Source organism: Balaenoptera musculus, chromosome X (genome assembly GCF_009873245.2).
Source record: "Balaenoptera musculus isolate JJ_BM4_2016_0621 chromosome X, mBalMus1.pri.v3, whole genome shotgun sequence".
In the NCBI taxonomy this organism is placed as follows: Eukaryota; Metazoa; Chordata; class Mammalia; order Artiodactyla; family Balaenopteridae; genus Balaenoptera; species Balaenoptera musculus.
In genome coordinates this window covers 57,487,194-57,509,447 of record NC_045806.1, presented here as the reverse complement: position 1 = coordinate 57,509,447, position 22,254 = coordinate 57,487,194, and the positions used below count along the sequence as shown (strand labels likewise).

Below are 22,254 nucleotides of genomic sequence, written 5' to 3'. Positions count from 1 at the left end.
GGGTTAGTGTACTCGGCCCTTTGGTGGAGAGGGGGTGCCGCCTTCCCCGGGGGCGGGCTTCCAAGCTCCGGAGGCTAGCTTTTCCTTCTCAACTAACGGGGCCCCGGGCGGGGGCTCAAGCTCCATCTCCAGTGCCGACGTTCCACTCCACAATTTCCAGGCGTCCACTGGGCTGGGAGTCTCGCGCCGGGGGCCGGCGCTGTCTCGCGAGCCCCCTCCTCGAGCCAGCCAATGGGGTTGGTTGCTGGCGCCGCCCGCCCGCCTGGTGCAGAGCGCTGGGCGCTGTGAGCGGCGCTGCCATTTAAAGGGGCCGCGACCCCTGTCCCGGCTGCTAGGGAGGGAGGTGGAGAAGGAGCGCGGGGCCGTCGCTGTCTGCAGTTCTAGGCTTGTAGCCGTTACACTAACCCTGCCGCAGGTAGGGGTCGAGCCTGATCAAGCCGAACCGAACCTGCAGGCGGGTTCTCGCAGTAGCCGGGAGGGGGGTCTAAGGAGAGATCGTAGCTCCAAAATGTCTTCCTGTAAATGCCTGAGGTGGGGGGTGGGCAACAGGAGAAGGAGGACTGGGGGAGCAATAGGAAAGGGGGACTGGGCTGAGGAAGTGGGCGACCCTGAAAGGTAACTGCGGGGGGAGGGGTTAGGAAGGGCAGTTTGTGGGGGCGAGGGAAGGGCTGAGGGAGGACCATGCAACGCGGGGAGGGGGGGTGGGGCCAGACAGGGTGGGTAAAGACTGGGGAACTGGGGGGCTCTAGGAGAGAGGGGAGGGGATAGAAACTGAGATCGCGGGGGCGGGAAAGGCTCCTGTTGGCAGCGGCCCTGGGAGACTCTAAGGGGGCGTTCAGCCCGAGTTGTGGGGGGGAGTGAAAGGTGAGGGGGGAGGGGAGCTGGGAGTTGCAGTGGGGTGGCGGGGGCTAGGCGGGCGGGTGGAACGACGGACTGCCTGGCGAGTGGGGCACAGGGCCAGGGCGGGGGACGCCTCTCCCCACAGGGGGCGCTGTATGTTGGTGGGGGGAGTGGTCATTTGCACTAAAGCCTGTGGAAATGCTTGTCGGTTGTGGTGGGGGCGATTCAAGAGAAATCCAAGTGGATGATGGGGTGTGTCCCAGAACCTGTATAAGAAGGAATTCTGGCGAAGACCACCTCTTCTGTCCTCTTTTCTACCCCTAACCTACAGCCCATATCCAGTCATCCTCATGGACCCCAGTGATTTCCCCAGTCCGTTTGACCCATTGACCCTGCCAGAGAAGCCCCTGGCTGGAGACCTTCCAGTAGACATGGAATTTGGAGAGGATCTACTGGAATCCCAGACTGCCCCAACTCGAGGATGGGCCCCCCCTGGCCCTTCTCCATCCTCAGGAGCCCTGGACCTGCTTGATACCCCTGCTGGCCTGGAAAAAGACCCTGGAGTCCTGGATGGAGCCACTGAGCTGCTGGGGCTGGGGGGGCTGCTCTATAAAGCCCCCTCCCCCCCAGAGGTGGACCATGGTCCTGAGGGGACCCTTGCATGGGATGCAGGAGATCAGACCCTAGAGCCTGGACCAGGGGGCCAGACCCCTGAGGTGGTGCCACCTGACCCAGGGGCTGGGGCAAATCCCTCTTCACCTGAGGGGCTACTAGAGCCTTTGGCTCCAGATTCTCCAATAACCTTGCAGTCCCCACATATTGAAGAGGAGGAGACCACCTCCATAGCTACAGGGCGAAGGGGCTCCCCTGGGCAGGAGGAGGAGCTTCCCCAAGGGCAGCCACAGAGCCCAAATGGCCCCCCCAGCCCTTCAGTGGGAGAGACTCTGGGGGATGGAATCAACAGTTCTCAGACTAAACCTGGGGGCCCTAGCCCCCCTGCACACCCTTCCTTGCCAGGTAGGTTGCCTGATCAGCTGGAAAATCAAGGATGGGGAGAGGGTGGGGGTAAGGAGGGTGGCTGTGTGTTTGGGGAAGAAGTTGTGGGAGGAGGGTGGAGAGAGAAGAGTAGGGATGTGTATGGAAGAGTGGGGGGTTTGGAAGGAGGAGTGGGGGTGTGGTGAAGAAGGTTAAGGAAAGTAGGGGTAGGGGGAGCTCAGTGGCTGTGGAGGAGAAATAGGGGTGAGGTTTCAGGGGGGTGGGTTGAGAAGACTGGGTTTGGTGGCAGAGGTTCCCTTTTTCTTCCCCCAGTGGGCTTTTGGTACCAGGGTCCTCCTTCCTTTGGGATTTGGGGAGGACACCAGGCTTCTTGGTTCTAAGATCTTTCTAGCTGTTTTGCTCTAGATGAGACTGGGGTTTCTGGGTTTGATGAATGATAACTAGGCTCTGGAGCCGCCAAGTGCATAGTGATTTCAGAGGAATGGTAGACATGCAGGGCCTAGGATTGTGTCTCTGATAGGGGAGGGCCAGCCTAGACTTGAGAGGCTCGCATTTCTCCCCAATTCTGCCTAGTGTTGTGCCTCTCCCAGGCTGTGACCAGGGTCTTAGGGCTTATATAACCACCTGAGTCCAGGGGAACCTCCCCATACATTAATGCTTCCTTCTTCCCTTGCTACCTTTGGGTGGTTGCATTTGTTTTTGTTGATAAACTATAAATGCTTGATGAAAGGTGTGTTACTTGTGTTTCCTTAACTCCCAATGATTGGGACAGAAAGCTGGTGGGAAGGTAGGATTTTTTTCATGGAGAATAGCTGCGCGCCGCTCCCCCACCTTAGTGCAGAGCTCAAGGTAACCCTGAGAGGGGCCCCAAGAAGCCACAGGCACTCGAGTTTTCCCTTTCAGTTTTGAGTAAGTTCTTCCCCAGGAATGGAGGCGGGGGTTGGGCCAGGGAGGGGGTGGTGAAGGCAGGCTCAAGATTTAGGTTGCTTTCTGCTTCCTTTGCAGGAGATGGCCTGACTGGGAAGGCGAGTGAGAAGCCGCCTGAGAGGGTGAGGGGGGGAGGGGATTGGAAGGAGTCTGGTTCCCCCTGTAGCTCTGGGAAGGACAGACCCTTCATTTTCCCTCCCAGATGTTGCTCTGTGGAGGGTGTGTGTGAGGAGAGTTAGGAGGAGGGAGGGAGCGCTTGTGTCTATTGCTTCTTAAGGAGAAAGTCCAGCCTCCTTTTCTCCCCTCCTCCTAAGGGCAGGGCCAAGGGTCCCTACTCTCCCTTCCCCCTCCTATTTCTGTACCCCCCCCAAACCCTGTACTAGCGCAGCTGGCCCTTTAGCCTGCCCCTGGTGTCAGCTTTCCTCCCCTCCCCATGTTTCCAAGGTGCAGAAGAGAAGCGAGCGCGTTAGAAGAGTAGAGCCTCCAAAACCTGAGGTTGTGGATTCCACTGAGAGCAGTGAGTAGGCCTTGAGGAAGTGTGACCCAGTGGGATGTGGCGGGCCATGGATCTCCTGGCTCCTGTAGTGCCGCACTCTGCAGAGTGCGAAGCGCCTGTCTCTGCTCTGGGTTGGCATGGGAACCAGGGGCAGTGGGGGAAATTGAAAACAAGAGCAGTGAGAATGGAGTTTCCTGTTTCAGCTCTGCCATCCCTGTCCCTGAATCTTCTCCCTTGGATCCCTCCCTTCCCCTCCCTGGGAGGTTACAGAGTAACTAAGGGAGAGTGACACCGGGTGGCTTGAGATTCCAATGTAATAGGGGCGGGGTATAAAGCCAAGGACTACAGGGATTGGGGATCCCAGGATCAGCTGAGCTACCTGTTGGTCAGGTGATAGCTGGAGGCCTGGTCCCTCAGCCTTTTCTCCCCGCCCCCCCCCCACTTCCTCAGTTCCAGTGTCAGATGAGGATTCTGATGCCATGGTAGATGACCCCAACGATGAGGACTTTGTGCCATTCCGGCCCCGGCGCTCTCCTCGCATGTCCCTACGCTCGAGCGTGGCACAGAGGGCTGGGCGCTCAGCGGTAGGCACCAAGATGACTTGTGCCCACTGCCGGACACCACTGCAGAAGGGCCAGACGGCCTACCAGCGCAAGGGGCTGCCACAGCTCTTCTGCTCTTCATCCTGTCTCACCACCTTCTCCAAGAAGCCCTCCGGCAAAAAGACCTGTACCTTCTGCAAGAAGTACATGAGGGTCCCGGGCTGTGGGGAGGGCAGGGATCGGGCTGGGAGTAAAGGGTGAGACAGAGACTATGTTGGCAAGAACGTAGCAAAGTGGAACTGGGAGAGAGGTGACTTAGGGAGGGGGTCCGAGAGTATTTTGGTTCTGTGGTCATTGATCCCAGAGGAGGGGGGTGGAGGCTGATGAAATGAGAGGGTGGTACTGAGTGAATGTGCAAACCTGTCCCCACCTCCAGGGAGATCTGGAACACCAAGGACTCAGTTGTGGCGCAGACTGGTTCAGGAGGCTCCTTCCATGAGTTCTGCACGTCTGTCTGTCTCTCTCTGTATGAGGCCCAGCAGCAGCGCCCAATCCCCCAGTCTGGGGATCCCGCCGATGCCACTCGCTGCAGTATATGCCAGAAGACTGGAGAGGTGAGGAAGCTCGATGGGGGCTGATTTACAGAGCCTGGCCAGCCCTGAGCTGCCCCTGCAATCCTGGGGCTGCAGGGGCCAGGCCCTGTGGAAGAGGGGAGTGGGGAGGGGAAGCAGCCATCGTGAGGGAGCGTATTCAAGGATAGAGCTTCTCCAGGATGTGTGCAGCTGGCCTTCCTTGCCTCCCAGGACCTCACCATCAAGTCGGCAGCCCGATGTGCAGGTTGGGGGGTCCCTGGGCCCACTGTCTGCTGTGAAGGTCTAGGGTGAGGCGGGGCGGGCCGTCCTTGCACTAGGGTGGGTGGTGGTGGCCAGGCCCCAGCTCAGGGGGTGTGTGTGTGTGTATGTGGCAGGTCCTGCACGAGGTCAGCAATGGCAGCGTGGTGCACCGGCTCTGCAGCGACTCTTGCTTCTCCAAATTCCGGGCCAACAAGGGACTGAAAACCAACTGTTGTGACCAGTGTGGGGCTTACATCTACACCAAGACCGGGAGCCCTGGCCCCGAGCTCCTCTTCCACGAGGGCCAACAAAAGCGGTTCTGCAACACAACCTGCTTGGGGGCGTACAAGAAGGTGGGGCCGAGGGAGTAGTGCATTAGAGGGCTGTGGAAGGGGGTGCGGTCCTTGGGTGAGAAATAAAGGTGCCTGACGGGTCGAGGGCTGGGAGAAATAAAACAAATAAAGGGGGTTTCAATTGTATCTGTTATGTTTTATTTTTGAAGCTGGCTGGTGGATACACAGGTCTTTGTTATCTCATCATCTATACTTTTTTTGTATGCCTGAAATATTTCATGTTTTAAAAATTTAAAAAAATAAAAGTGAAGGGACAAATCCAGCCTCAGCCTCTCCTTCCCCATCCTCACAGAAAAACACACGGGTGTACCCATGTGTCTGGTGCAAGACCCTGTGTAAGAACTTTGAGATGCTATCCCATGTGGACCGTAATGGCAAGACCAGCTTGTTCTGTTCCCTGTGCTGTACCACCTCTTACAAAGTGAAGCAGGCAGGGCTCACTGGTAGGTGCAAAGCCCTCTTCTCTGAGACCCCTGCTGGCCTTCCTTCCACCTCCCATACTCCCTTCTTCTAAAGTAACCCCTGCTGCCCGACTTCAGCCCCAATCACATCTTCCCGTGGATTTCCTGTTCCATCTCTGCACTGCCTTACACCTTCTGTGTGCTCTCTCTCTCTCTCTCTCTCTCTCTCTCTCTCTCTTTCTTTCTCTCTCTCTCTCTTTCTCTCTCTCTCTTTCTCTCTCCCTTTTCTCTCTATGCCCCAGGCCCTCCCCGACCCTGCAGCTTCTGCCGCCGCAGCCTCTCTGACCCCTGTTACTACAACAAGGTTGATCGCACAGTCTACCAGTTCTGCAGCCCCAGCTGCTGGACCAAGTTCCAGGTACTCCAAACCCTGGACCAGGGATAAAGGGTGTGGCGACGTAGAGAGGGTATGAGATTTGGGGTAGGTAGGCCTGGGCAGAGCAAAGAACAAGCCTGACTTCCCCTACCCCTACCCGCCCACCACACACATCTTGCCCCTCCCTTACTTGTCTTCCTTCCCTCCAGCGCACAAGCCCCGAGGGGGGCATTCACCTGAGCTGTCACTACTGCCACAGCCTCTTCAGTGGCAAGCCTGAGGTCTTGGACTGGCAGGTAAGATCCCCACCCCCACCCACATCTTGCTACACAGAGACATCTGTCTGAAGGGGTCCTTCCACTTGGCTCTCGCCAGGTCCAGATGTCACAGCCCTGCCCTCCCCACCCTGTGCCCCCGTCCCAGGACCAGGTGTTCCAGTTCTGCTGCCGTGATTGCTGTGAGGACTTCAAGCGCCTTCGGGGTGTGGTGTCCCAGTGTGAGCACTGCCGGCAGGAGAAACTCCTGCATGAGAAGCTCCGATTCAGTGGGGTGGAGAAGAGCTTCTGCAGCGAAGGTAAGGAGATGGGGAAGGGGCAGAGGGCTCTGTACCTCACAGCTGGGGAGAATGGCAGATTAAGTAAGGAGGGCTTGCAGAGTGGTCCACGGGGCCAGGGCCTTCTGCTCAGGACGCTCTACGCCTTCTGTCCCCAGGCTTTGGGCACGGGAGGTTGTTAGAGGGTTCAGGTGCACTGCCTTGAAAAGGTTGGGTCTCACGGCCATGGAGATTTCTGCGTCTCTGGACTCTTCCCTCTCGCCCCCTTTCCAGGCTGTGTGCTGCTGTACAAACAGGACTTCACTAAGAAGCTGGGATTGTGTTGTATCACTTGTACTTACTGCTCCCAGACCTGCCAGCGCGGAGTCACTGAGCAACTGGACGGCAGCACCTGGGACTTCTGCAGCGAGGACTGTAAGAGCAAGTACCTGCTGTGGTACTGCAAGGTAAGGGGGGCAGCACATTACAAAGGAGGGAAAAGGCGGCAGGGAGCACGGGCTGTTGTGCTGCCATCAGGGTGTGGGCCGATCTCCAGGGAGGGGGCTCCGGCTTACCCAGCCTCCAAGGGGAGCAGCACGACTTATCCCAGGGCAAAGGGCCCACCCAGCACATTTTAGGGAGGCAGGTCTGACCATCCTGTTGACACCCTCAGGCTGCCCGGTGCCATGCCTGTAAGCGCCAGGGGAAGCTGCTGGAGACCATCCACTGGCGTGGGCAGATCCGTCATTTCTGCAACCAACAATGTCTGCTGCGTTTCTACAGCCAGCAGAACCAACCCAACCTGGATACCCAGAGTGGGCCCGAGAGCCTCCTGAACAGTGAGTCCTGGGCAGGGGACACAGTCTGTTAGAACTGGCCTGGACTCTTCTGATCCTGGGCCTGGCCCCTTTCTGCTTCCTCTCCCGCTTTCACCTCATCCCTGGCCAGAGGTCCTGGTACTGCGTTCTCTTTCAGCTTCCGGACTGTAGAGGTACTAGAGGAGTCTCGTTTAAAGGTTCTGAGAGTTTAAAAAAAAAAAAAAGGTTCTGAGAGTTAGATCCTACTGATTTTCTATAAGGGATTTATTGTAGGGAATGGGTACCTGCCCAGGTAGGGTGGGGCATATGGGGGCTGTGGTTAGTTTTAAGAGAGAAGGAAGTGTTGGCATAAGCTCTGCCTTTAGTGAGAGTGAAGACTGTTGTTTCTAGAATGTTACCCCGGCCTCTCCGCACTCCAGGGGTACTAAACTCCTGAGGGCCATCTAAATGGAAGGCCTTAAATTATGGGTCATTGCTGGGACACTATTTTTCATCCTTGGCAGCCAGGAGCAAAGAATCTTTTGGGCCGCTATTGCTGGGACCTAGACAAGACTAGACCTGGGGGCGGGGGTGGAGGGAAAATTTGAGACTTCCCATTCATATTTGGTGTTCTCTTAATGAAGCTCTCCTGGAGCAGGGGTGAGGAAAACGGAGAGCTAGTGCCTCAGATGAGAGCTTTCGTTTGCTTTGATCTACAGGTCAGTCTTCTGAGGCGAAGCCCCAGACACCCTCTCAAACCAAAGTGGAGAACAGCAACACTGCAAAGACCTCAGAGGAAAATGGGAATCTGGGCAAGGTCAGGGCAAAAGCCAGGGGGGAGGATGGTCTCAGAGGAGGGTACCGTAGTCAGCGGCACTAAAATTCCTTTGTCTCTGCAGATCCCTGTGAAGATCCAAACAGCCCCTGCTGCTCCCACCCCTCCTCCACCCCCACCGCCCCCAGCAACTCCCCGCAAAAACAAAGCTGCCATGTGTAAACCACTGATGCAGAATCGGGGGGTCTCCTGCAAGGTGGAAATGAAGTCCAAAGGGAGTCAGACAGGTGAGTGAAGGTGCCGAGACGCCACAGGCTGTGTTCCTTGGTCTTGGGCCTCCAGCCCTGTGCCTGGGAGCTGGACGAGGGGGTTTCTTAGGTGGCCGAAGCATCCTGCATATTGTCATCCTAGAATCCCAGAGTTGTCTCTCAACATTTGGTTCAAGGGCAGTTTTGTGACACTGAGCACGTGTTAGAGCTTTGGGGGGGGTGACAAGCACCAGGTCCTGGGTCAGACGTGACCCATCTGGCAGGCGCTCTGAGAAGACCCCTTTTTTGTCAGCAGAAGAGTGGAAGCCACAGGTGATTGTGCTGCCCATCCCAGTGCCCATCTTTGTGCCAGTGCCTATGCATCTGTACTGCCAGAAAGTCCCGGTGCCTTTCTCAATGCCTATCCCGGTAAGTTTTCCTGCCCTTCCTGGTGGGGGCCTCCTTTACCCTCCCAGGCTTGAGACCCACCCTGCCCCCTCCCTCTCACCAGCCGTTCCTCTCATCTGCTGGTGTGGTTCTTGGCGTTTAGTTGGGATTCGTGCCTCCAGGTGCCTGTGCCCATGTTCCTGCCCACTACCTTGGAGAGCACAGACAAGATTGTGGAGACCATCGAGGAGCTGAAGGTGAAGATCCCTTCTAACCCCTTGGAGGCCGACATCCTGGCTATGGCAGAAATGATTGCAGAGGCCGAGGAGTTAGACAAGGCCTCATCTGACCTTTGTGGTATGCCATGGACAGCGGCGGTGAGGGAGACAGGGTGCTGCCAGTCTGTCTCTGCCTAAGGGGGCGGAGAGTGGTGATCTCGGTGCCTGGCGGGATGGGGGAATAGTTGGGATCAGCCCCTGAAAGCCAGTTGAGGGCGCCAAGTAGGAGCTGCAGGGACTAAGCCAACCTCTCTGCCTCCCAGATCTCGTGAGCAACCAGAGTGCAGAGGGACTTCTGGAAGACTGCGACCTGTTTGGGCCAGCTCGGGATGATGTCCTGGCCATGGCCGTCAAGATGGCCAATGTGTTGGATGAGCCTGGGCAAGACTTGGAGGCGGACTTCCCCAAGAGTGAGTAGGATTCAGGGCGTGCCCGCTGTGTACAGTAGCATTTGCGCCGTCAGGAAAGGAGTGTTGCTTGTTACCCCGAGCATGACCCTAAACCGAAGACTCTCACAGGGAGCGGTGCCGGAGATACCAGGACAGGCAGACCATTCTATGCTTGAATCTTGTTGTTTTTTTTTTAGTTGTGGTAAAACACATAACATAAAATTTACCATCTTAACCATGTTTAAAAGTTTACAGTTCAGTAGTGCTAGGAACGTTCCCATTGTTGTGAGTTTTTGTGTGTATGTCCCTCTGAGCACGTTCTCAGTATATAGCTTTGTCCTGGTGACTACGATGAAGCTGTCTCGGAGGCTCATCTCGAGTCAGGTGAACAAGTAGCAGGGGTGGGGTGGGAGGACTACGGGGCTGAGGTCTTAGAAAATTGATTTCTTCTTCGTTTCCCCTCTAGATCCTTTGGATATTAACCCCAGCGTAGATTTCCTGTTTGATTGTGGCCTGGTAGGGCCTGAGGATGTGTCTACTGAACAAGACCTTCCCCGAACCATGAGGAAGGTGAGGGCTGGGGCTGCTGTAGCCACAGAAGAGGGATGGAGGCTCAAAGGGCGGGGTGGGGGGTGGCTTTCATAGCCAAGTCAGCAGCCTTAGTTTCGCCTTCCCTAGCCTCCTTTCTCCACCCCTGTGAATGCTAAGGTACAGCCAAAGTCTGCTCTCTCCCCAGTTCATCAGAGGTTATAAGAGCTCTTCCTGGGGTTCTGCGCTGTGGAAGCTTGCTGTGTTCTTTCATCAGTCCCCACCTCCCCTGGTGGTGAACACTGTCCTGACTAGCTTCCATGGTGCCCCGGCCTTACCTCCACCACTCCCTCCTTTCTCTTCCCCTCCAGGGTCAAAAGCGGCTGGTGCTTTCAGAGAGCTGTTCCCGGGACTCCATGAGCAGCCAGCCTAGCTGTACTGGACTCAACTATTCATATGGTGTCAATGCTTGGAAGTGCTGGGTGCAGTCGAAATACGCCAATGGAGAAACCAGCAAGGGTGATGAGCTGCGCTTTGGCCGTAAGTACCCAGGGGAGGAGGAGGGGAAGGGGAGCAGGGGCAGGGCTGTGATTCAGCTGTAGATGTCTACAAGTGATAAGGCTGTGATCACTTAAGGGTATCCCGTGAAGATGGGGAGGAGTTGCAGACTAAGGGGAGCTGCCGTCTAGGTTTCAAGGCTGAGGGCTCTTTGTGTAATTGGTGGGTTTGTTCTGGAGCTGGACGTGACTAAGGGGTGAAGGGGTTAATGGTGGAGCTAAAGGAAATTCTTAATGTGCAGTTGTCTTAATGCCAGCCACCTCCACTGTGTATCACTGCAGCCAAACCTATGCGTATCAAAGAGGATATTCTGGCCTGCTCAGCTGCTGAGCTCAACTACGGTCTGGCCCAGTTTGTGAGAGAAATCACTCGACCCAACGGTGAACGATATGAACCTGACAGTATCTACTATCTGTGTCTTGGCATCCAACAGGTACCCCTTGCGCCCTGCCTCACTTGCCGTCACTTAACACAGCAGGCAGAGTCCCACCAGAAATGATCCTGTCCCACTCCCTGTTCCTCACCTTGTTTCCTGCCTTGAGCAGGCAGCTTGCCTTTCATCGCCTACTCTAGACACGACAAGAAATGAGAATACTCTTCTAAAATCAAAGCTGTGTTCCAGGACTTTTGACCAAGGAGCAGTCTTCATTGCTCTGCGGGTCCCTTTGTCATCCTGAAACCCACTTTAGGAGGGGAGGGATGGGCAGAGCTGGGTTCCCTGAGTGGTGGGGTAATGTTTGGTTCCCAATGGGAGACGTCAGCCATGCCTCAGCTGACAAGGGGGTCTGGGCTTGTGAAGAAGCGGCTGTGACACATCTCTTCCAGACTTCCTCCTCTTCCAGCAAGGCCTCAGCTCCTCAGAGCTGTAGGTATACCTGGGGAGAACCACTCTGGGTCACTAAATCCAGCACCTGTTTCCCATGGGCTCCTAACTGTCAAGGTCGCCATGCCTGGGGCCTTCGGCCTCATCGTCTTTCCTCTAGGGCCTAGAGTCTAGCTCTATGTGTGTCTGTTTTTCTTTTTCCAGTACTTGTTGGAAAATAACCGAATGGTGAACATTTTCACGGACCTTTACTACCTGACTTTTGTTCAAGAACTCAACAAGTCTCTGAGTACCTGGCAGCCCACACTCCTCCCCAACAGTAAGGGACAGGGACTTAGCAACCCCTCCGCCCTTTCCTCCGTTCTTCCAGTGCACCATTCTGAGTCCAGGGCTCTTGGGTCTGCCACTCTTCACAAAAGGGTCTGAGCGTAGACGTGTGTAGTTGGGTGCCTCAGGGTTAAGAGCTAGAGGAGCCAGAGCCCCTGTCCTTGAACATAAGGAGGGGATCAAGACTTAGGTCTGAAGAGCTATCTCTGGGACCCAAAATGGTGACCAGGGTTTGAGTGGTAAGTGAAGGAAAAAAAGGAAGAAGTTGTGGGACTCCTCAAGGTTTACGTCGAGCTGCCTGTAACTTGAGGATGGTGAGCGAAGCTCTGAATGCAGGTGGAAACTGTTAAAAAAACTATCCCCCCCCAAAAAAACCCCACTCCAAACCGAACCAAAACAAACCCAAAAATCCAGCCCTCCTGTGCAGTATAGCGAGGCGTCAGGGTTTTACGTGCAATGGTCCCTTACCTAATGAGTCTGGCGTGCCCAGTGCTTGTGAGCGGGACATGTGGGAGCAGAAGCGGTTGGGTTTGTGTAGTCAATCCCTCCTGACCAGCCTCTCCCCCTTGCCCGTTGCAGATACGGTGTTCTCCCGAGTGGAGGAAGAGCACCTCTGGGAGTGTAAGCAGCTGGGGGTCTACTCGCCCTTTGTCCTTCTCAACACCCTCATGTTCTTCAACACTAAGTTTTTTGGGCTGCAGACGGCTGAGGAACACATGCAGCTCTCCTTCACCAACGTGGTGCGGCAGTCCCGCAAGTGTACCACCCCTCGGGGCACCACCAAGGTGGTGAGCATCCGCTACTACGCCCCCGTCCGCCAGAGGAAAGGGCGAGGTACGAAGCTGCCCCCTCCTTTGCTTTTCCCCCTCTCTGCCCTCCCCTTCCGTGCCCCACCGTGCCACCAGGTTGGCCCTCTCCATTGCCCCCAGCTTCTCTATCCTTCCATTCCTGGGTTTGCAGAAAAGATGAAAACAGCCAGTCCTTCAGTCCGATGGGCAGTGGCTATTGCATAAATAGGAGGTCACCCAGCTGCCTGTTTCCCACTTTTCCTCATTTCAGGGCAGTTTACTTTTGGGGCTTGGGGGGGTTGGACAGGTGGGAAGCTGTTGGGTGGGTTTGGCTGAGGGGAAGAGTTGACAAGAGTGAATGACAGCCTTTCTGTCACTCTTAGCTAGTGGGCATAACTGCCACAGCACCTTGGTTTCCATTCTGGCCCTGGAATCAGTTCCCAAGGTCCCTTCTGAACCTGAGCCTCTACCAGGACTAATGTGCCAGGGGCTGGGGCCATCGCTGTTTATCCCGGAAGGCAACCCCAATCTTGCGGTAGGGTCTGTTTTGTCAGTTTGTCCGTGTAACTTCTGAGATCACCTCTTCAGGAAATCAACTTGGGGAAGATGATGGAGACCTTAGCAATGAGAACCAGGGTTCACTGCAGAGCAACACCCTACAGAGCGTTGGGTTGGTACAGAGAGACTGACAGACTCTTCTTCGGCCTTTATTTCTCCATGAGACTGTTTTGTGTCCTGAGGCCTTCCCCCCGTGCCCTGGACTGTGCTCTTGGAGGTGCCTCGTTGAGACTGCACTTTTAAGGAGTCTGGTTCATTCGTCTCCTCCACAGACACCGGTCCTGGGAAACGGAAGAGAGAAGACGAAGCCCCCATCTTAGAGCAGCGTGAGAACCGCATGAATCCCCTCCGCTGCCCTGTCAAGTTCTATGAATTCTATCTCTCAAAATGGTGAGTTGGCAGGTTCGCAGGAATGGCATAAGCAGGGGGGACCCACAGGCTCTACTTCACCCAGGAACTGATCTCTGTCCTCCCGCCCCACCCCCACCCCCACCCCCACCCCCACCACTGCAGTCCCGAAAGCCTCCGGACTCGCAACGATGTGTTCTACCTGCAACCCGAGCGGTCCTGCATCGCCGAGTCACCTCTCTGGTATTCTGTGATCCCCATGGACCGCAGCATGTTGGAGAGCATGCTCAATCGCATTCTGGCTGTGCGTGAGATTTATGAGGAGCTGGGTCGTCCCGGGGAGGAAGACCTGGACTAAGCCCATGTGCTGCCCGGATCCATCTTTCACACCAATGTCTGTCCCGTGGCCACGTCCCACAGGGCGACTGGCCCAGGAACCAATGCTACTCATTCTGAAGGGCGCTGACTGCCCTTTTCTACTCATCCATTCCCTGCCTTCCCTAGGAATCCCTGGCTTTTGTCTTCTCCCAAACCACTTGACAACCACAGGGCCCCAGTCCTCTGTACTGAGGGACTGGTCTCCCAGTGATGGGCAAAAACCAGCTAGGCCATTTTCTTTATGTTTCAGAGTAAACCCCTTCTCCTGGGGCCAGACTCTGGGTGGAGTGTTAATGGCTCTGGTGATCCTGTTGGCTTTGGGTTTCCTGACCCATCCCACATAGGTAAAGGCCCTTGTTCCTAGGTTTGGCCAAGGGAAGAACCCAGCTGCCTTCTCTGCCCTGTGCCCACTCCCTTCTCTACTCTTCCCCGGTACCAAGCTAAAGGGTCTTGTATGAAAGATACGAGAGAAACCATGAAAGTAACGAGGGGACCATTTACCTAAAACACAGAGCTTAGGCAGTCTTCCCGTCCCACGAGATAACTGGTGGTTGGAACCTCCTCGCCACCTTGTTCCCCCTCTCCACCCCTGTAAGCATCAACCCTTGGTGCTGCGATTAAATAAAATCTTCCAAATGCTTTCTTTCCCTCAAAGGCAGAGAATGACTCTTAAGTATGGGGAGCAGACTCCTGTCCCCTTGGTTTATGTGTTTGTCTCTCTCTGCCATCTTAGGTTGGCATGAGCCATGGTGTCAACATGCTTAGCCCCCTTCTGTAACTGCTTCCCTTTAGTTCAGTGGACAGAGTTCCCAAGGCAAAAACTACCTTGTGACTTGGGTTGGGGCTGGGTTCCCCACTCTTGTTCTTCCCCCATCGTGAGAGCCAGGCCTAGCCTGTGTGGGCCCTGGGTCATGCAGGATGGGATCTGTAGTCAAAGGATAGGTGAGGAGCTGTGGGCGTGGGTCCTGCCCCCAGTGCCTCCATCTCCTCTCTTCCCCATCTTGCCTCTGTAGTTCCAGAAAACTCTTAGCATCTGGCAAAGGGGGTACCCAGTTCTTTCCCTGTTGGCTTTGCTGTTCCCCCGCCTCCTTTTTGTGTTTTTATAACTGTCACCAGTTTAGCCACTGTTTAAATTGTATATATTGTTCTGAGGCGCCTGGCCTGTCCCTTCAGTGAGCCATGCCCGCCCTTGTGTTGTAGTGAGAAGCTGTTGTCACGACTAACCTTCTGTCTCTGGAATTGTTTGTTTCAAATAAAGAGTTAAAATTGTCTTTTGCCTTCACTGGGGGAGGGAGAGCAGTGTATGGAGGGGTGAGGGATATAGAGGAGCAATGCTGGACCACTTCAGATCTCTCAAGGTATAAAGAAGTGAGGTGTCCCACCACAGGTTGAGAATCATTTTTACCCAGCTCACTGAACGGACCCACTAGGAGTATGGTCCTTGTTATAACAAGTTTCCAAACACTTAAGGGAAAAGTTTATTCAGCAGCTGTCTATTAAGGACCTACTGTGTTTAAGGACCTAGATTCCATTTTTCGGAGAAGACAGAGATTAACTAGACCGGGATCCTATCCCCAGCAGGCTCCCGGGCTAGAGGGGAGACAGAACGGTGCACAGTTAGTTGCAAGACGGGCAGAATGAAATAAATACCTAGTGCTATGGGAGAGCAGAGGAATAAGGAACTCATTTCAAGTTTACAGGGGGGTTGTGTCCAAGTTCACGAAGGGAGGTGGCATTTGACCCGGGGCCTCCAAGAGTAGGTAGGAGGGGTTGGGGGACCAGCACAATCAAAGGCTGCGCTTTTCTAACCCGGGAGGGACAGGATCAGATCTGTTGCTCTAGGGAGGAGATCCCTGGGACGATATGAAGGATCGGGGGTGGGGCAGATCTGAAGGCCAGGACAGCAGTGAAAGGAGTGTGGCTAAAGAGATTCTGTGAGGCTCGATGGGGATAGGGAAGCAAAAGAGAGGATGAATTCAAAATGAGTTTCAGACATTGTGAAGGTCAAGTCTGCAGGCTATGGAGGAGAGGGAAGAATCGAGCGTGAAACCAAGGTTTCTAGCCTTGATGATTGGGAAAGTGAGACACTTTTTTTTTTTTAACAAGAGAACAAATCCACACTTTATTTACTTTTCAATAAATTTAAGTCCTTGAAGGGTACGGCGTCACACTGATTCTGTGTCCAATGGCCTTAGCACGAAGGTTCCTTCGGAATTTGGCACAAACCATGCCACAGTTTCCATGAGCGTGAGTTACCTTTCCCCAGATTACTCTGGTTTTGTTAGGTTTTCCACCAGGAGTTAACTGTGTTGTTCTTTGCTTTGTACACCTAAGCACATCTCTTGCCTAGATAGAATTCAGTTTCATCCCGAGCATAAACACCTTCAATTTTAAGAAGAGCTGTAGGCTCCCTCTGGTTCTGGAGACACCGCTTATAGCCAGCAAAAGTGGCCTTGGGCCACAACCTTCGAGACATATTTGTCGTTTTAGAAGTCCTGTTCCCAGCAGGCCTCCACAGGCTCCAAGATGCCTGAAACAGCAAACGTGAGACACCTTTAACCAAGCTGGGAAACATTAGAGGCAGGGTTTTGTTGTTTTGTTTTTTGGGTTTGTTTGTTTTTTCAGGGGAGTAGGGGTAGGAGGAGGTTGGTAGCAAGTTGAGGTTTTGATCACGTTGGGTTTGAGACTCCATTGAAACATCCATGTGGTGGGCTGTGCAACATGGCATAACAGAAAGAACACCCAAACTTGAGTTCTTAATCATAGCTCTGCCACTAAAACTTGGGCAAGCCTACCTTTTCGAGTCTCCCCTAAAAAATACATTCATATTCTGCCCTGACTTTCTCACAGAACTGTTGCAAAGGTCAGATGAGAAAATGGATATGAAAGAGCAATACTGATGCTAGATATTACCATATAAACTAGGCAGTTGGAAATGTGGATCTGAGGCTTAAAAGAGAGATGAGTTGTCTGGTTTTTTCCAGCTTTATTGGGATGTAATTGATATATAGCATTGTATAAGTTTGAGGTGTACAGTGTGTTGATTTGATGCACTTATATGTTGCAAAATGATTACCACCATAGCGTTAGCCAACACCTCCATCCTGTCATATAATTACCGTTTCTTTTTTGCGGTAAGAACTTCTAAGATCTCTCATAGCAACTTTCAAGTACATGATACAGTGTTGTTAACTATAGTCACCATGCTGTACCTTAGATCCCCAGAACTTATTCATATTAGAACTGGAAGTGTATACCCTTTGAGCAACATCTCCCCATTTTCCCCACCCCCTGGCCCCTGCAAACCACCGTTTTACTCTCTGTTTCTATGAGTTCGGCTTTTTTGGATTCACTTATACATATGAGTGATATCACACAGTATTTGTCTCTCTCTATCTCGACTTGTTTCACTCAGCATAATGCATGAGGTGTCAATTTAGAAGTCATCTACAGAGGGCTCCTAGCTGAAGCTCTGGGAGTGGACAGGATCATTCAGGGGAAAATAAGGAGAGAAAAGGACAAAAAAAAAATGGTACCTTGGAGAATATCTCCGGTTAACCAGCGAAAGGAACTGAGAGGGAGAGACCAGAGAAGTAGGAAGAGCCCCAGATCTGCCAGGTGCCAAGGGTAAAACCACCTGATGAAAAGCTATCCTCATACCCCAGGCCAGGATGAAGTCTGTTAATTTGCTTTCACCTTCTCCCATCCTCAGCAGGGCCCAAAGCCATCTGGCTCTCCTACCTCCTTCCCCTACTGGAACGGAGAAGGGTTTGATGTCATTTGTGCAACTAGATTTCCGCTCTGTGCCCACCCTTGTGCTAATCACTAGGGATACGAAGATGAGTAAGAACTTGGGGTCTGTTCTTGAGAACTCCCCAGTCTGATAGGACCAAGGCTGGGACTAAGGTGAGGCAATTAAGGTACTTAGGGTGCAAAGTTTAAGGAGGCACTCACTGCTGGGGTCAGGCGAGTATAGGGTTGGCATTTGAGCAACCCCGAGAGCGAATGCCTCCTTAAATTTTGCACCCCAGGTGCCTTGATTGCCTCACCCTAGTCTGACCCTGGGGAAGACTCACGTGTCAATAAAATGGTCAAGGTAGAAGGTAATTGTTATTCATTCCGTCCCAGGGAATCAAGAAAGACCACAGAGGTGCTATGGGAGCTGGGTTCTCATGAAGAGTGGATAGTTTATCAGGCAGCATAGAGGTGCAGGGATCAGTGTGCACAAAGGCATGGAGGTAAAAGGGATCTCGGAGTGTCTTCAGGGAAGGGTGGTTGGGCTGCAGAGGACGTGGAGAGGGCACAGTAAAAGGGGTGAGGAATGGTGGGAGCTGTTGCTGGGTGAGAAGGGATCGGGTTGTGAAAGGCATCCAATGCCACGCCCTGCTAGGGTGACCAACCATCTCAGTTTGCCCAGGACCTCCCCAGTTTTAGCCATGAAAGCCCAGCAACCCGGGAAACCCCTCGGTCCTGGCAAACTGAAACAGTCATACCTTATCCTCAAAACGGTGGAAAGCCATTAAAGGATTTTCACAAAGAACTGGCAGGATAGGCTTCATGTTTTAAGGTGACTCCAGCATGTCTGGGTGGGTGGAGGAGAACTGGGTGCTGAAGAAACCTGGGAGGCCAGTTACAGGGAGCCAGTGGCACGGAAATGGGTATGTGCTTTGCCTATGGCCTCTGGCAGACATGAGTTCCAGAACCCCGGCTCAGCCCTTTCTTTCCTAGCTGTTTGGTCTGACCAAGTTACTACGTGACCTGTTTCCTCATCTGTAAATTGGGGCAATAATGGTGCTTACCTCCATGGATAGTGAGGATTAAGGGAGATACGGTTTAGCACAGTGCCCAGCACACAGCAAGCACTTAATAAATATTAGCTTTTTTAAAAAAATTAATTAATTTATTGATTGATTGATTTTGGCTGCGTTGGGTCTTCGTTGCTGCCCGCGGGCTTTCTCTAGTTGCGGCGAGCAGGAGCTACTCTTCATTGTGGAGCGCGGGCTTCTCATTGCGGTGGCTTCTCTTGTTGTGGAGCACAGGCTCTAGGCGCGCGGGCTTCAGTAGTTGTGGCACGCGGGCTCAGTAGTTGTGGCTCGCAGGCTCTAGAGCACAGGCTCAGTAGTTGTGGTGCACGGGCTTAGTTGCTCCGCGGCATGTGGGATCTTCCCGGACCAGGGCTCGAACCCGTGTCCCCTGCATTGGCAGGCGGATTCTTAACCACTGCGCCACTAGGGAAGCCCCCTAAACATTAGTTTTTATTGTCCACATTATCAGTTAGGAGATAATTTCAAGGCCTGAAGGAAGGCAGCAGCACGATGGGACTGCTGAGGAGGAAAGGGACTTGAGAAAGGTTTGGGAAGCTAACTTACCAGACTTTCTTTGCTGGTGAATTGATTATATTTTAGCATGAATGATTTTTTTTTGGCATTAATCCCCCAAAGTATCTGCTTTTCAAGACTTTTTTTATCTCTAATTGTGGAATGAAAGGCTTTGTCCCCTTGAAGGAAAGGCGGAGGGGAAAGAGAAAGGGGCAAGGGAACTGCTGGAAAACCAAGCATGTGTTTGAGATCCCTAAGGTTAAGGGAAAGAAATGGTGGAGTTTTCAAATGCTTATCTTGATCTAGGGGGTTGAAAGGTACGGGTTCTGAATAACTCTCTCGCCCCATCTTGCCTGCACTCCCCACATTGCCTTGCTTCCCAGGGATGGACAGTTTCTGGATCCTGCTCCCGGCAGAGATCTCAGAAGACACCCTCTCCCTCCAGACTGCCCTTCCCTGTCTGAGCACAGGGCAGCCCCTTCCTCAGCTTTCACCGTTTCTCTCTCTTAACCTTAGGGCCCCCACAAAGCACATCTTGTTTTCCAGCAGTTTAATATTTTCATATCGTGCTGAGCTTCCCCCACCTCACCCCTCCATCATGAAACCCTTCCTGAGGCAGCGTAGAGTGGTTACTTTGGTGTAGAGGAGCTAGCACAGATTTTGGATTAGAATAGGCCTAAGTGTTCATTCTAGCGCTGCAGTTTTCAGCTGGACATATTACTTAACCTCTCTGACCCTCCATTTCCTCATCTATAAGCATGGGTATAGTAATAGCTACGTTGCCATTACTGAGATGATGTATGTAAGTGCTTAATTTAGCACCAAAACTGGTCCATACTGGGTGCTCCATAAGCAGTCTCCTTTCCTTTCATCCGCCTAAGTTGTTTGTAAGACTGGGAATAAAGTTTCAGACTTTATTATGATTGAGACACATGCTTTTCATTAAAACTACATTAAGAATTAAGACCGCCACCCCCCGACAGCCATCCTTCCACTTATATCTGAATGTGGCCATATGTACCGCTACGTGTGTGCAAACATGCAGACTTGCGTACTTCAGCACACACACGGCAATTGACAACTAGACAGTCAAGAAAGCACCGTTAGGTGAGACAAGGAGTTTAGTTCAGTGTTTCAAAGAGCTGGTGAATCGTTGGAGGGTGGCAAAGATGGTGAGAGGAAATAGAAATACACACCTGTATAGAGCTTACTATCAACTAGGCAATATTCTCAGTGCTTTTTATGTAATGAATGCATTTGATCCTCACTACAGCCCTGTGACATATGTACTATTATTATCTCTATTTTACAGAAGAGGAAACTGAGGCATAGAGTGGCCAAGTGACTTGGCGAAGGTCACTATGCCGTACCGACTTTTCACAGGGGCTTCAGTTGACGTGGAAGACATCCGGTCACCATCCTGAGTAAATTACACTTTCTCTTTGAAGTCCATTGAAGTCCACTGTCAAATCGCTCTGCCATTTCTTCCACAGTTCACCGTCAACCTTAATGCATCGATCTTGGATCTCCTCAAGATCTCCACAGTCTGCCTGCCATGATGAGTACAGAATTGCCTACAAGTCTAGTAGGGGCCTAACTTTTAAAAAAGAAGGGTCCTGGGGCTTCCCTGGTGGCGCAGTGGTTGAGAGTCTGCCTGCCGATGCACGGGACACGGGTTCGAGCCCCGGTCTGGGAAGATCCCACATGCCGTGGAGCAGCTGGGCCCGTGAGCCACAACTACTGAGCCTGCGCGTCTGGAGCCTGTGCTCCGCAACAAGAGAGGCCGCGATAGTGAGAGGCCCGCGCACCGCGATGAAGAGTGGCCCCCGCTTGCCGCAACTAGAGAAAGCCCTCGCACAGAAACGAAGGCCCAACACAGCCAAAAATAAAAATTAATTAATTAAAAAAAATTAAAAAAAAAAAAAGAAGGGTCCTGCCTGCGACAGCTGAGAGTTCAAATTCCTGTGTAAATTTCTCCACACAGCATATGAGACCCTTCATGACCTGGCCCCAACCTACTTTGCCAGTCTCACCTCCTATGACGCCCCCCACCTGCCATTCCTGGCATTCTTTGCTCTAGAACACACTCTACTCCTTCAAGACTCTGAGCCTTTGCACATGCCTCTGTCCTCTTCCCTGCTGCCCTTAATTCAACAGGCTAAGCACCTATTGTGTGCCAAGGTTGTGAAAGTAATTAGCACACAATTTGACAAGCGCTCTAATCAACCGCACTACTACAACATCCTGTGGGGATTCAGAATGGGGGGAGGACTCCTTCTCCCTGAGGGACTTGGGAGGGGGCGAGGAGAAGAGAGTTGAGGGCTTCACATAGGAAATGACTTTTGAGCTGAGTCTTGAATGATTAGGAGTCTGCCAGTCAAGGAAGGGGAAGGAAACCGCTAAATTATCTCTGGCTCCTCCATCTCCCCACACTCAGACATCAAGTCCTGGGGTCGATTCTACATCCGAAGTGTCTCTTATGTTGGTCTCCTCTTATTCCTCCTGCCACTGTATGAGTCCCACAGGCCCCACTTGGGCTATTGCCCCAGTTCCATAGCTGGTCATTCTGCCTCTCATTTTTCCAACCCCCAATCCACTGTCTGTAGCTGCCAGAGTGAGCTCTCCAACCGCAAATCTGAAGGTGGCACTCCCCTACTCAAAACCCTTAATGGTTTCCACCAGCCATAGGAGAGTCTTAACCCCTTATAGTGATGTACGAGGCCCATCATATGATGGTCAGAGTTTACCTGTCCTACCTCCCCTCTAGCCATTCCCCTCCTCAAATCCCTCGCAGCAGATTATTAGTCTAAGTCTGAAGACAATACCATACACTTTCAGACATCTGTGTGGTTTCTGCCTGCTTTATTCCCCCTCCCTAGAGTGCCCCAATCCTTTCCCCACCTGACAGGTTCAGACTGGCCTAGTCCAGGGATCAAAGAGAGCCCAGCTTGGTGGGCTTTTATAGCCCCTTCTCTCCCACAGGTCAGGTCTGGCATTTAAGTACTGTGGAATCAGTAAATGGAGCAAGCAGTCCCTTCTAGCCACCACTGTGTGCACCCAGGCTGTCTGATTGGGCATCTGAATCAGTTCATGGTTGCCATGCCAATTCTCTATGGAGACTGCAGCCTGCTTTGAAATCCCAACTCAGTTGGCTGGGGCCTTGACTACTCTCCTAGTTCGGCCAGTCCCTTCATCCAGGAGCTGACTCTCTTCCTTTGTCCCCAGCTCCTGGTATCTCTGCACACAGATGCCTTTAGAAGACCATAAATGTCCCTAGAAGCACAAGTGCCATGAGAGAGAGTGCAAGAAGCTCCTATTACCAGGCCTTTTCTACCTCCAGATCAGACCCCTTGAATATCGACCCTTAAATGGATCATGCTCAAGAGAAGTTTGCGACATCTCCTGGACTTTGCTGTTTGGACTGCTGTCCATTCCCTCGGGGAGCCAACCCTAGTGTT

At 53.0% G+C, this 22,254-nt stretch overlaps 1 protein-coding gene and 1 pseudogene across 2 annotated transcripts; one reads left to right on the top strand and one right to left on the bottom strand.

The window, feature by feature from the left end:
• Positions 1–264: 264 nt before the first annotated feature.
• On the top strand, positions 265–14,747 carry ZMYM3 (zinc finger MYM-type containing 3). 2 transcript variants are annotated; one of them, XM_036839572.1, is made up of 25 exons: positions 265–415; positions 1,172–1,857; positions 2,842–2,885; positions 3,208–3,280; positions 3,710–4,004; positions 4,238–4,415; positions 4,769–4,987; positions 5,280–5,430; positions 5,691–5,806; positions 5,974–6,060; positions 6,188–6,338; positions 6,591–6,763; positions 6,970–7,135; positions 7,813–7,910; positions 7,993–8,155; positions 8,433–8,545; positions 8,686–8,860; positions 9,045–9,191; positions 9,637–9,740; positions 10,070–10,238; positions 10,538–10,689; positions 11,284–11,398; positions 11,986–12,240; positions 13,025–13,142; positions 13,266–14,747. In XM_036839572.1, the coding sequence occupies exons 2-25, from the start codon at positions 1,191–1,193 to the stop codon at positions 13,456–13,458; spliced, it is 4,122 nt and encodes a 1,373-aa protein (XP_036695467.1). In that variant the 5' UTR covers positions 265–415; positions 1,172–1,190; the 3' UTR covers positions 13,459–14,747. The 2 variants fall into 2 exon arrangements, with proteins under 2 accessions (XP_036695467.1, XP_036695468.1); XM_036839573.1 differs by having other exon boundaries at positions 312–415; positions 3,214–3,280; positions 13,266–14,708.
• Positions 14,748–15,620: 873 nt separating this feature from the next.
• On the bottom strand, positions 15,621–15,983 carry LOC118888297 (annotated as a pseudogene).
• Positions 15,984–22,254: the final 6,271 nt, after the last annotated feature.